General features: G+C 40.7%; 1 protein-coding gene across 1 annotated transcript in view; it reads right to left on the bottom strand.

Annotated features, from left to right (window-relative positions):
- Window positions 1-12,240, bottom strand: part of AGBL1 (AGBL carboxypeptidase 1) — an 863,343-nt gene that overhangs the window by 741,843 nt on the left and 109,260 nt on the right. Inside the window, exon 5 of the mRNA XM_040341533.1 lies at window positions 3,347-3,440. Coding sequence (XP_040197467.1) covers window positions 3,347-3,440 — 94 coding nt within the window. The remainder of the gene's footprint in view (window positions 1-3,346; window positions 3,441-12,240) is intronic.

Genomic DNA, 12,240 nt, shown 5'->3' with positions numbered 1-12,240 from the left:
CAAGAACCCTAGTCAGATTTTTTTGTTTGTCCCTGTCGAAGATTTTCACTCTCTTTATGTTTAGTTAAAAGGCTGAGAGCAGGCAAGAGCCACAGATAACAGAAAAAAAAATTCAACAAGCGTCCTCATCCTTTTCCGCTCCATCCAAAAATAAATAAAAATGGCTTTGCATACACATTGGGGTTGATTTACTAAAGGCAAATAGACTGTTTGCAAAGGAAGTTGCACTTTGCAAGGGAAGGAGCTTAGGGCCAGATTCACGTAGAAGTGCGGCGGCGTAACGTATCGTAGATACGTTACACCGCTGCAAGTTTTCATCGCAAGTGCCTGATTCACCAAGCACTTGCGATGAAAACCTACGCCGGCCCAAGGCGGGCCAATTCAAATGGGCGTGTGCCATTTAAATTAGGCACGCTCCCGCGCCAGACCTACTGCGCATGTTCCGTTCCGTAATTCCCGTCGTGCTTTGCGCGCCGTTGACGTCATTTTTCCGAACGGCGACGCGCGTAACGTAATTCCGTATTCCCGGACGGCTTACGCAAAGGACGTTATTTTTTACATTTCGACGCGGGAACGACGGCCATACTTTATACAGCAATACGATTGCTGCGTAAAGTTAAGGCACAAAAAAACTTTTTTTTGCGACGGGAAACTAGACTGGCGGCGACGTAGCGAACGCGAAAATCCGTCGGGAATCGCCGTAACTCCTAATTTGCATACCCAACGCTGGTTTACGATGCGAACTCCCCCCAGCGGCCGCCGCGGTATTGCATCCTAAGATCCGACAGTGTAAAACAATTACACCTGTCGGATCTTCTGGCTATCTATGCGTAACTGATTCTATGAATCAGTCGCATAGATAGAAACAGAGATACGACGGCGTATCAGCAGATACGCCGTCATATCTCTTTGGTGAATCTGGCCCTTAGAGAATAATGTGAAGCTCTGCTGAATTCCACCATCAAATTACATGCAAGAAAAATGCTTGTTTTATATTTCTACTTTCCTTTATGTGATTGGGTATTTTTTGCAAATTGAATTTTCACCACATTCACTAAGCTAAGGGAAAGATTTCCTTGCAAAGTGAAAATTCCCAAAGTGAAAAATCTATTTGCCTCACAGTATTTGGAAGATCACTCTAATCATTTTGTATTAATTTTTCTTACATTGGATTGAGTATTCTTTGCAAAGTGAAAAATTGTTATACATTTAGCAACCAATTTTACTTTAGTTAAATCAACCAACATTAGTCAACATAATAACACATTTTTTTTTGCTTGTGTCTTGTTTTGTTATATCTTGTTATATAGTAAGTTAAAAAGAGCAGCCAATCCCCGACGACGTCATCTTGTGACGAAACGCGTAGGTATGGCCTGCGTCCCGACGCTATCACGTCTCCTACACAGTAAGCAGAGACAGCGGGAGGACACGAGAAGATGCAGAGATTACTCGCACATACAGGCGGATGTCCTTTTCAATGCGCACAATGCTGATATTTCTGTAAGTGCATTACTTTTAATAAATTACCCTGCTTTAGCAATTTTACACTATGGGGATCATTTATTTTCTCTCCCTTCTGAGACGTATGTGAAAGCCATATCCAGGACTTAGGAACCGGATCCCCCCAAGTCTTGCTGGGAGACTTTAAACAAACCCTGTGTCCATACTGACCGCTGTTGTGGTCATTTGTTCTGGTAAGAAGACTACAACACTATGTCACTCGGGTGTTCTATCTGGTGGACAGATCACATGAATTTCTTTTGATGTCACATTTTGAGTTTACCATTAGTGATTCACCGATTTACACTGGAGAATTTATCTTTTGGACCTATAATATATTCACTGTTCCCTCACTTGATAAGTTTGGACTTTGTTATCACTAACATTTATTCACATTTCATTACGGGTTTTTGATTGCCTGTACACTCAGGTCACTTTTTTATGTACTTTGTGTATTCATTTATTTATTTTATACCTTGTGTTTATATCTCAGGGTCTCACATTTGTTTACAGGTTTTTGCGCCGTACCTCTTCTTTTTAACTTCTCTATAAATTTGTATCTATAATTTTTTGGTACTCGGCAGCACTTACGAATTTTTTCTGCGCAGTGTTTTTTTCTTATAAGAAATTTATTTTCTTTGAAAAAGTTTTTTTTATTTTATATCTTGTTATATGTTTTTTGTTTCTCTTTTTTTGCTTTTTTTTTCTCCCCCCCCCCCCCCCCATTGTTTAGTCTTTTGAATTGAAATAGATAGAAATTTGAATAGAAATTGACTAGATGAAATAATTGTATTATTTATATGAACTCATCAATGTTTGTACTATATCTTATAATGTTATCTATATTTATATATAAAACTCAACGTGTGTGTGTATGTATGTTCCAGCATCACGTCCAAACGGCTAAAGATATTTACATGAAACTTGGCACACATGTTACTTATATGTCAGCAACAAACATAGGATAGGTGGTTTAACCCTTACCCACCCCCATTTGCCATGGTCGGGGTTTTTCTTTAAAGTCCCATTGAACTCTATGGGAAATACATGTTACTTCATAACTTCCAAGCGGCTGTAGATATTTCGATAACACTTGGTCACATGTTACTTATATGTCCACTTAAACTATAGGATAGTTAATTTATCCCTTAACTACCCCCATTTGAGGGTCAGGGTTTTTGTTTAAAGTCCCATGCAAATCAATGGGAAATGTATGTTCCCACATAACTTCTGTACGCCTGGAGATATTTCAATAATACCTGGTACACATATTACTTATATGCCAAATAAAAATATATGACAGTTAAATTAACCCTTACCTACACCCTTATATAAAAGATGGGTATATTTATATTACAAAGATTTTCCTCCCCAAAAGGTTAAGATAGGAAGACCGGGCAACGCCGGGTATTCAGCTAGTAATATAATAAAATTTGAATGAAATATAATATACAACCATGTACTCAGTGGCGTAGCGTGGGGGGTGCGAGGGGGGCCACCGCCTTGGGTGCAAAATTTAGAGGGGCGCTGTCACGAGTGTGAAGAGGAGGGAGCGCCAACAACAGGTGGGACATAGGAACATATGCATGATGTCACCACTCCAGGCTTTACCAGTCATTATCAAGCATGCTCTGCTCTTCCCTACAGCCACCGCTGTCTCACATGGTGGATCGTGTGACCAGACTGGAGATAGCTGAAAATAGGTAAGTCCATGGGTCTGGGGGGGGCGCAAATTACTTGTCTCGCCCCAGGCGCTGACAACCCACGCTACGCCACTGCATATACTGTGAAAGTAAATATAGAAAACAAAAATGTAAATGGATTTCAAACACAATTGGATACCTACTTGATGGTTTGCGTATTTTTTCTGGTAAAAGGGGAAATAATTTTAAAAAGTAACTCCAAGGCACCATTTATACCCAGCATCTCTCCGACAGGGACTGCACAAAAAAAAAAAAGAAACAAAACAAAAAAAGAAAGGAAAGGTTTATATAATTTCAATAAAAATATGGGAATAAAAAATATGATAAGATTATTATATTATTTCAATCAACTTAAATTCTCAATTACTTGTCATCAAATAGCTGCCATGAAGCTATGATTATGACATTTCATGTTACATAATCTTATCCTACAATCCTCCAGGTTATCTATTTTCATTTACATTTATAAGAGTTACTTTCCTGAATGATTACATCCTTTTCTACTATACTATTGTACATGTTCTGTTAACCACTTAAGGACCGCCTCCTGCACGTATACGTCGGCAGAATGGCACGGCTGGGCACAAGCACGTACAGGTACATCCTCTTTAAGTGCCCGAAGCTCCATGACCGTGACCGCGGGACCAGCGGACCCGTTCGCCGCCGGAGTCCCGCGATCGGTCCCCGGAGCTGAAGAACGGGGAGAGCTGTGTGTAAACACAGCTTCCCTGTTCTTCACTGTGGCACCGTCATCAATTGTGTTCCCTTTTATAGGGGAAACACAATCGATGACATCACACCTACAGCCACACCACCCTACCGTTAGAAACACAAATGAGGTCACACTTAACCCCCTCAGCACCCCCTTGTGGTTAACTCCCAAACTGCAATTGTCATTTTCACAGCAAATTGTATTTGCTGTGAAAATGACAATGGTCCCAAAAATGTGTCAAAATTGTCCGAAGTGTCCGCCATAATGTCGCAGTCACGAAAAAAATCGTTGATCACCGCCATTAGTAGTAAAAAAACATTTTTTTTAGAATAATGCAATAAAACTATCCCCTATTTTGTAAACGCTATAAATTTTGCGCAAACCAATCGATAAACGCTTATTGCGATTTTTTTACCAAAAATAGGTAGAAGAATACGTATCGGCCTAAACTGAGGGAAAAAACTTTTTTTTTATATATTTTTGGGGGATATTTATTATAGCAAAAGGTAAAAAATATTGTTTTTTTTTTCAAAATTGGCGCTCTATTTTTGTTTATAGCGCAAAAAATAAAAACCGCAGAGGTGATCAAATACCACCAAAAGAAAGCTCTATTTGTGGGGAAAAAAGGGACGCCAATTTTGTTTTGGAGCCACGTCGCACCACCGCGCAATTGTCAGTTAAAGCGACGCAGTGCCGAATCGCAAAAACTGGCTAAAGGTCCGGGTCTTAAGTGGTTAATGGAATATCTATTTCTATTATATTATTGTTCATGCTCTGTTAATGGAATTGTGTTGATAATTATAAAATTCAATAAAATATTTGAAACAAAAAAAAAAAATATGATAAGATAATTATTTACTGATCTGCTCTGACATGAAATTCAATATGAATTCCAATATCAGATTCTGAAGACTGAAAGAAATACTCTGATCCTGATTATCAATCAGAAGTGATAAACCAGCCTGATAAATGTAGAAGTATCTTCTAAGATTGCCAGAGTCTGACCTTTTCAGGAAAAAAAAATGCTGTTTCTAATAAAAAAACAATACAATTGATAGGAATATAAGGAATAAATTCAGTTCAGTGACACTTATCATTGAATCTGGCACTTATACAAATGTCACTTTTCCCAGAATTATGATTTTCTATTTTACTATGTGCAGTAAGCTTGCATTAATTATAGCTTTTTTCTAACTATTTGTCTGGAAGTTTCTTGTATTACGGAACCAAAATAAATAATGTACAATATTTAAAGTGGTTGTAAAACCTTATATTTATAGCTAGATTCAGGATGGCGAGCGCATACTTGCGGCGGCGTAGCTTATGGCATTTAGGCTACGCCGCCGTAAGTTAGTTCACAATGTACTTGCCTGCTAAGTTACGGCTGCGTAGCCTAAAGCGGGCGGGTGTAAGGGCGCCTAATTCAAAATAGGCTGAGGGGGCGTGTTTTATGATAATTAGGCTTGACCCGACGTGATTGGCGTTTTTTTGGAACTGCGCATGCGCCGTGCGCCTACATTTCCCAGTGTGCATTGCGGCTAAGTCCGCCGCACGGGCCTATTGATTTCGACGTGGACGTAAACGACGTAAATCCCTATTCACGAACGACTAAAATTTTCGAATTTCGATGCGGGAACGGCGGCCATACTTAACATTACTATTCCATCTATTTGATGGAATAACTTTAGGCCTGCTAATGCGTTACGTAAACGGCGTATCTGTACTGCGTCGGCCGGGCGTACGTTTGTGAATAGGCGTAACTAGTGATTTACTTATTCTACCTTGACCGCAATGGAAGCGCCACCTAGCGGTCAGCCTAAATATTGCACCCTAAGATAGGACGGCGCAAGCCGTCGTATCTTAGATAGGTTTAAGTGTATCTCTGTTTGAGAATACACTTAAACCTAGGTCGGTGCAGATTCCGAGTTAGGTCGGCGTATCTACTGATACACAGACCTAACTCTACGTGAATCTAGCTATTAATGTCACGTGAAACCTTCCTACATAAGTTGTACCTGTTTATTCGCAGACTTCCCTTCTCTACAGCCATTTAAAGTCCAGAATTTACACAGCATTTCTAAGCTCTAAAAGGGAGGAGGCGGGAATCTGACATCACACACTGCACAAAATAGACCAGAGAGTTGGGTGTAATCTGAGACCTGAGTGGAGGGAATGAACACACCCCCTTCTACACAGTCTCATAAGAAAACATGCATAGCTGAGGTTGTCAATCACATGCTGTATGCTGGAGGTGAGGTGGGGCATCTCTTGGGAAGGTCTGGTGTCACCCTAGACCAGGGGTCTCCAAACTTCCTAAATAAAGAGCCAGTTTACTGTTCTTCTGGCTTTAGGGGGGTCAGAATGTGGACAGTGAGAGTACAAAATGCCTTGGCATCAATGGGAATAAACAATGCCCCATCATTGGTGTCAGTGGGAGATATGGTGTCCCATTATTGGTGTCAGTGGAAGGAATAGTGCTCCATAGATGGTGTCAGTGGAAGGAATAGTGTCTCATCATTGGTGCCAGTAGGAGGAATAGTGCCTCATATTTAGTATCAGTGGAAGTTATAGCACCCTGTCATTGATGTAAGTGGAATGAATAGTGCCTCACCATTGGTATTAGTGGGAAGAATAGTGCCCTACCATTGATATCAGTGGGAGGAATAGTCCCGCAAGGGCCACATAAGGGCAAACAAAGGGCCACAACCGTCCCTCAATCGTCTCTCTGGCTCTAGTTTGGAGACCACTGACTGCCTAGACTGTCAGATGTGACTTCTGCAGATAACAGAGGAATGAGACAGCAGACAGAAGACACACTAGGTGCTTTAAACAGAGGCAACTACACACTACAGAGGGATATGCTTTGTTAATTTTCCATTTCAGAGGTTTACAACAACTTTAATAAATATTTGCTTCATAGAATGCATTAAGATAAAAGACCTTCTGCGATTACAACCACTTTAACCACTTACCAACCAGCCGGCATCATTAAACACCTTCCCGCTAATTGCCGTAGCTGTACATCGGCCCTTTAGCACGCACGCCTGCTGCACGACAAGGCACAAGATGCACGTGGCCAGCGGCCGCGATGTCCACCAGCCATGCGCGATCTCGGGCACGAGAGCCAGAATGAGAATGTGTGTGTGTGTAAACAAACAAATCGCCATTCTGTCAGGAGAGGAGAGACAGATCATCTGTTCCTAAGTAAGAACAACAATATGTCTCCTCCTCTAGTAAGTCACATCCCCATACAGCTAGAAACACTTAGCAGGGAACACAGTTAACCCCTTGATCGCCCCTAGGGTTAACCCCTTCCCTACCAGTGACATTTACACAGTAATCAGTGCATTTTTATAGCATTTATCGCTGTATAAATGTCAAATGTTTTATAGCAGAAAGTAAAAAATGTTATCTTTTTTTCAAAATTTACATTTTTTTTGTCTATAGCACAAAAAAAATGCAGTGGTGATCAAATACCAAAAAAAATATAATTTTATTTGGATACAGCGTTGCATGACAGCGCAATTATCAGTTAAAGTGACGCAGTGCCGCATCTCAAAAAATGGCCTGGTCATTAAGGGGGGAATTCTTCCTGTCCTTAAAGGGTTAATTAACCACTCCAGCTATGGAAGATTTAACCCCTTCATGACCAGGCCATTTTTTGCGATACGGCACTGCGTGCGACGCTGTACCCAAATAAAATGTATTTTGGTATTTGATCACCACTGCATATTTGTTTTGTGCTATAGACAAAAAAAAGACTGACAATTTTGAAAAAAAGCTAATATTTTTTTACCTTCTGCTATAAAACATAGCCAATAAAAAAAATGTAGAAAGTCTAATTTCTTCATCAGTTTAGAAAAATATGTATTCTGCTACATATTTTTGGTAAAAAAAAATCCCAATAAGTGTATATTAATTGGTTTGTGCAAAAGTTATAGCGTCTACAAACTATAGGATAAATTTATGAAAGGTTTTTTATTTTTTGTTTTATTTTTTTATTAGTTATGGCTGTAATCAGCGATTTTTGGGGAACCAGTTCCACTAATACATTGATCAGTGCTAAAAATATGCACTGTCACTGTACTAATGACACTGGCTGGGAAGGGGTTAACATCAGGGTGATCAAAGGGTTAACTGTGTGCCTAGCCTGTGTTTTTGTATAGTGTGGGAGGTGCTTTTACTAGGGGAAGACATGGATCCTTGCCCCTGTTTTGCAGGAACACCATGCCTTCCCTACTGGCAGAATGGCGATCTGCCTTGTTTACATCGGCAGATTGCTTTTCTGCCTCTGTACCAAATGATCGGCGAGTGCTGGCGGACACCGAGACAGGGGTAATGGCTCCCGCTGTGTATAATCACAGCAGGAGCAAGCCACAGACGACGGGCATTCGCGCCCACTACCCAGATGTGCAGGATCACATATATATACGTGATCCAGTGCACAGCTGCCACCCTGTAGCAGTATGCTTGCTATAGGGCGGTTGGCAAGTGGTTATTACCACTGTTAGGTATGTTTAGCAGTGTGTTTATTTTTTATTCACATTAACAGTAGAAGTATCTCAAATTCTTAGTCTGTCTGACTTATAAATATCATGTTTTTCTGTTTGTTCCTGAGGAATCAGGGAACTGGATGTTCCATGATAATGTTCCTTTGAATAGGTGTCAATAGGTGAGAAAAGCTTTTCACTTAATGCTGAGCACAATTGCACCATTCTATCCATGCTGTATATAAATACACAATAAAAAGATCTTCTTTAGTGATGATTTATTAAATAAGAGATGCTTGACTAACAAGATGTATTATATATATATATATATATACCGTATATACTCGAGTATAAGCCAACTCAAGTATAAGCCGAGGCCCTAATTTTACCACAAAAAACTGTGAAAACGTATTGACTCGAGTATAAGCCTAGGGTGAGAATGCAGCAGCTACTGTAAGCGAAAAAGAGGGTTAACAAAGCCCATTTGCAGCCTCACTGTGCCCATTTGCAACTTTACTGTGCCCATTCTTACTTACTTACTTGTTTCCCAGTGCTAAACCTTTCATCCAATTTCCAAATTGCTGCAATTGTAAATGTCAAAAGCCAAGATAAAGACATAATGCAGTAAAAAAAAAGCACTTGTGGGTTTAGCTAATATATTTTTTTTACATCCCGGCAATTGACAAAAGACGGCCACAAGGTGGCTCTCAATTGCCGGGAGGACGTCTATGGACGTCCTCCACTCCTCCAGCCACTGGGGGGTGCCGATGCGCGTGCCTGGCGGCCACGATGTCCGCCAGGTGCCCGTGATCGGCGGATACACAGACAAGGACGTGGATCTGTGTGTGTAAACACACAGATCCACGTCCTGTCAGGGAGAGGAGACTGATGCTGTGTCCCTTGTACATAGGGACACAGATCGGTCACTTCCCCCAGTCAGTCCCCTTCCCCCACAGTTAGAAACACTATGCAGGGTACACATTTAACCCCTTCCTTGCCCCCTAGTGTTAACCCCTTCCCTTCCAGTCACATTTATACACATCAGCACAGATTAGGCAGGATTGCCTATTCAGCACATTACATGCTTGCTACAGCATTTATTTTGTTTACAATTTTTGATTCATTGTGATTATTTTGATTCGCTGGCATCATTATTTGATTATTCAGCACCTTTATCACCATTTATATCAATATTTTTATTATTATTTTTTTTTATATTTATCTATACAGCATTTCATCACTCTCTAATTAGTTTAGTATATTATATTTAATTTATTTGCGCTCATCACATCCTTGTATTTATATCCTACACAGTGAGTTGTTTCCACTTTAGATTGAGCTGCATTTACTTATTCACACTTATTAGTATATTCATCCTATTCACTTTGACCAGCGCATAAGATCACCATCCATTCACATTTATACAGTAATTAGTGCATATTTATAGCACTGGTCGCTGTATAAATGTGAATGGTCCCAAAAATGTGTCAAAAGTGTCCGATGTGTCCGCCTTAATGTTGCAGTCCCAATAAAAATCGCAGATCGCCGCCATTACTAGTAAAAAAAAAATAATAAAAAAATCATAATTCTGTCCCCTATTTTGTAGGCGCTATAACTTTTGCGCAAACCAGTAGTTTTTTTTTTTTTTTTTTAACAAAAATACGTAGAAGAATACGTATCGGCCTAAACTGAGAAAAAATATATATATATTTTTAAAAAATTGGGATATTTATTATAGCAAAAAGTAAAAAATATTGGCCCAGATTCAAGAAGCAATTGCGCCTGTGTAACCATAGGTTACGCAGCCCAATTGCTGACTTGCTCCGGCGTTACGAATGCTCCTGATTCAGGAACATCGTAACGCCGACTGCAGCCTAAAATCTGTGTGGCATAAGGCTCTTATGCCACGCAGATTTTAGGCTGCATTCTTGCGATGACCGCTAGGGGGCGCTCCCATTGTGCTCAGTGTATAGTGTGCAAATTGCATACTAACACCGATTCACAATGTTGCGCGGGCCCTGCTTACGCAAGTTACGGAGTTTCCGTACGGCGTCTTTAGCGTAAGGCTGCCCCTTCTAATAGTAGGGGCAGCCAATGCTAAAGTATACACGCCGTTCCCCCGTCATTAAATTTGAATTTCACATCGTTTGCGTAAGTGATTCGTGAATGGCGCTGGACGCCATTCACGTTCACTTTGAAGCAAATGACGTCCTTGCGACGTCATTTGCCGCAATGCACGTCGGGAAAGTTTCGCGACGGAGCATGCGCTCTACGCGCGCCTAATTTAAATGATTCCCGCCCCCTACGGGATCATTTACATTAGGCGGCCTTACGCAGGGCAATTTTAAAGAGCGCACACGCAATTTACGGAGAAAGCTCTATTTGTGGGGAAAAAAGGACGTCAGTTTTGTTCGGGAGCCACGTCGCACGACGTGCAAATGTCAGTTAAAGCGACGCAGTGCCGGAAGCTGAAATTTCGCCTGGGCAGGAGGGGGGGTATATGTGCCCAGTAAGCAAGTGGTTAATTGCGTTCCTGGATCTACAATGAATCCTCTTCCTAGTTTTGACTTGGAAGGATCCAAAAGTCCCTTTGACAAACATAAACCACAGAGAGCATTGGTGCACAGCATATCTCATCATCTGACAGGTGACGGCCAAATAAGTTTGCCGATAGTACCATTTGGAAATCTAGCATGAGCTTATTTTAAGGAAGGTAAATGGCAGAAAACAATTAATTAAGATGGCTGGGAAACACTCAGACTCTTTTAAGTGACACACATGTGCCAAAAGGCATCATCGTCGGTTTGGCAAAGTGACACAAACAGCTGACAAACATCATTGATCATTCAGTAAATGTTCCTGTTGACCTCTTCACATATTGTCTGCCTAGACCAGGGGTCCTCAAACTATGGCCCTCCAGTTGTTCAGGAACTACAATTCCCATCATGCCTAGGTTATGTCTGTGAATGTTAGAGTTTTACAATGCCTCATGGAACTTGTAGTTCCGCAACAGCTGGAGGGCCGTAGTTTGACGATCCCTGGCCTAGACAGTGTTCTGCTGGTGGAATCGTTCAACACTTGTCCATTCCAGTAGCACTTTATAGAGATTGGTATAATGTCGCTGTAATATATACAGTATTGCTTGCCAGCTTCACAGCAAAGCCTGGCTTAATGGGAATGTGTAATGACTTTAAAAATATATTTTTTCCTTATTATGATAAAAAAAAAGGAAATATGTGTCTTTTGTTAAAGAGGAGCTCCAGGCTTCCCATCAAACATTTAAAGTCAGCAGCTACAAATATTGTACTATGAGATTATTTTAAGGAAGGTAAATGGCAGAAAACAATTAATTGTGCTTTGTGAATAGTCCTGCAGTTTTCTTGAACCTAGAGGCTGTGGGGAATGAAGGTGGGGGGGGGGGGGGACTTCCGGCTTAGATTGCCGCAGCGCAATGGAAGCGGGTACCTGTCAAAACCAAGTTAATTACATATTAATATTTTGTATTCATTTTTTGAGTCAGAAGGTGGAGCTTTAGCCTCATTTTTATATGTTTATATATTTAACCCTCTGATGAAAAAACATGTTGTCAACAGAACTCAATAACTCAAGCTAAAATTGACATACAAATGTTAATAAGGCAAAGAGGCAACTAATGCATTTTAATTGTTCCCTATTTGACTGCTTGTTCTGAGGTTGAGACAAAGCTATCTTAAAACAGAGTTCCACCCAAAAGTGTAAGCTCCACTGATCTGCTTCCTCCCCCCTATCCGGTGCCACATTTGGTACCTTTCAGGGGGGAGGGGGGAACGGGTACCTGTTTTTGACAGGTACCCGT

Source organism: Rana temporaria, chromosome 3 (genome assembly GCF_905171775.1).
Source record: "Rana temporaria chromosome 3, aRanTem1.1, whole genome shotgun sequence".
Taxonomy (NCBI): Eukaryota; Metazoa; Chordata; class Amphibia; order Anura; family Ranidae; genus Rana; species Rana temporaria.
The sequence above is the reverse complement of the archived record's forward strand: the minus strand, read 5'-3'. Positions and strand labels throughout refer to the sequence as shown.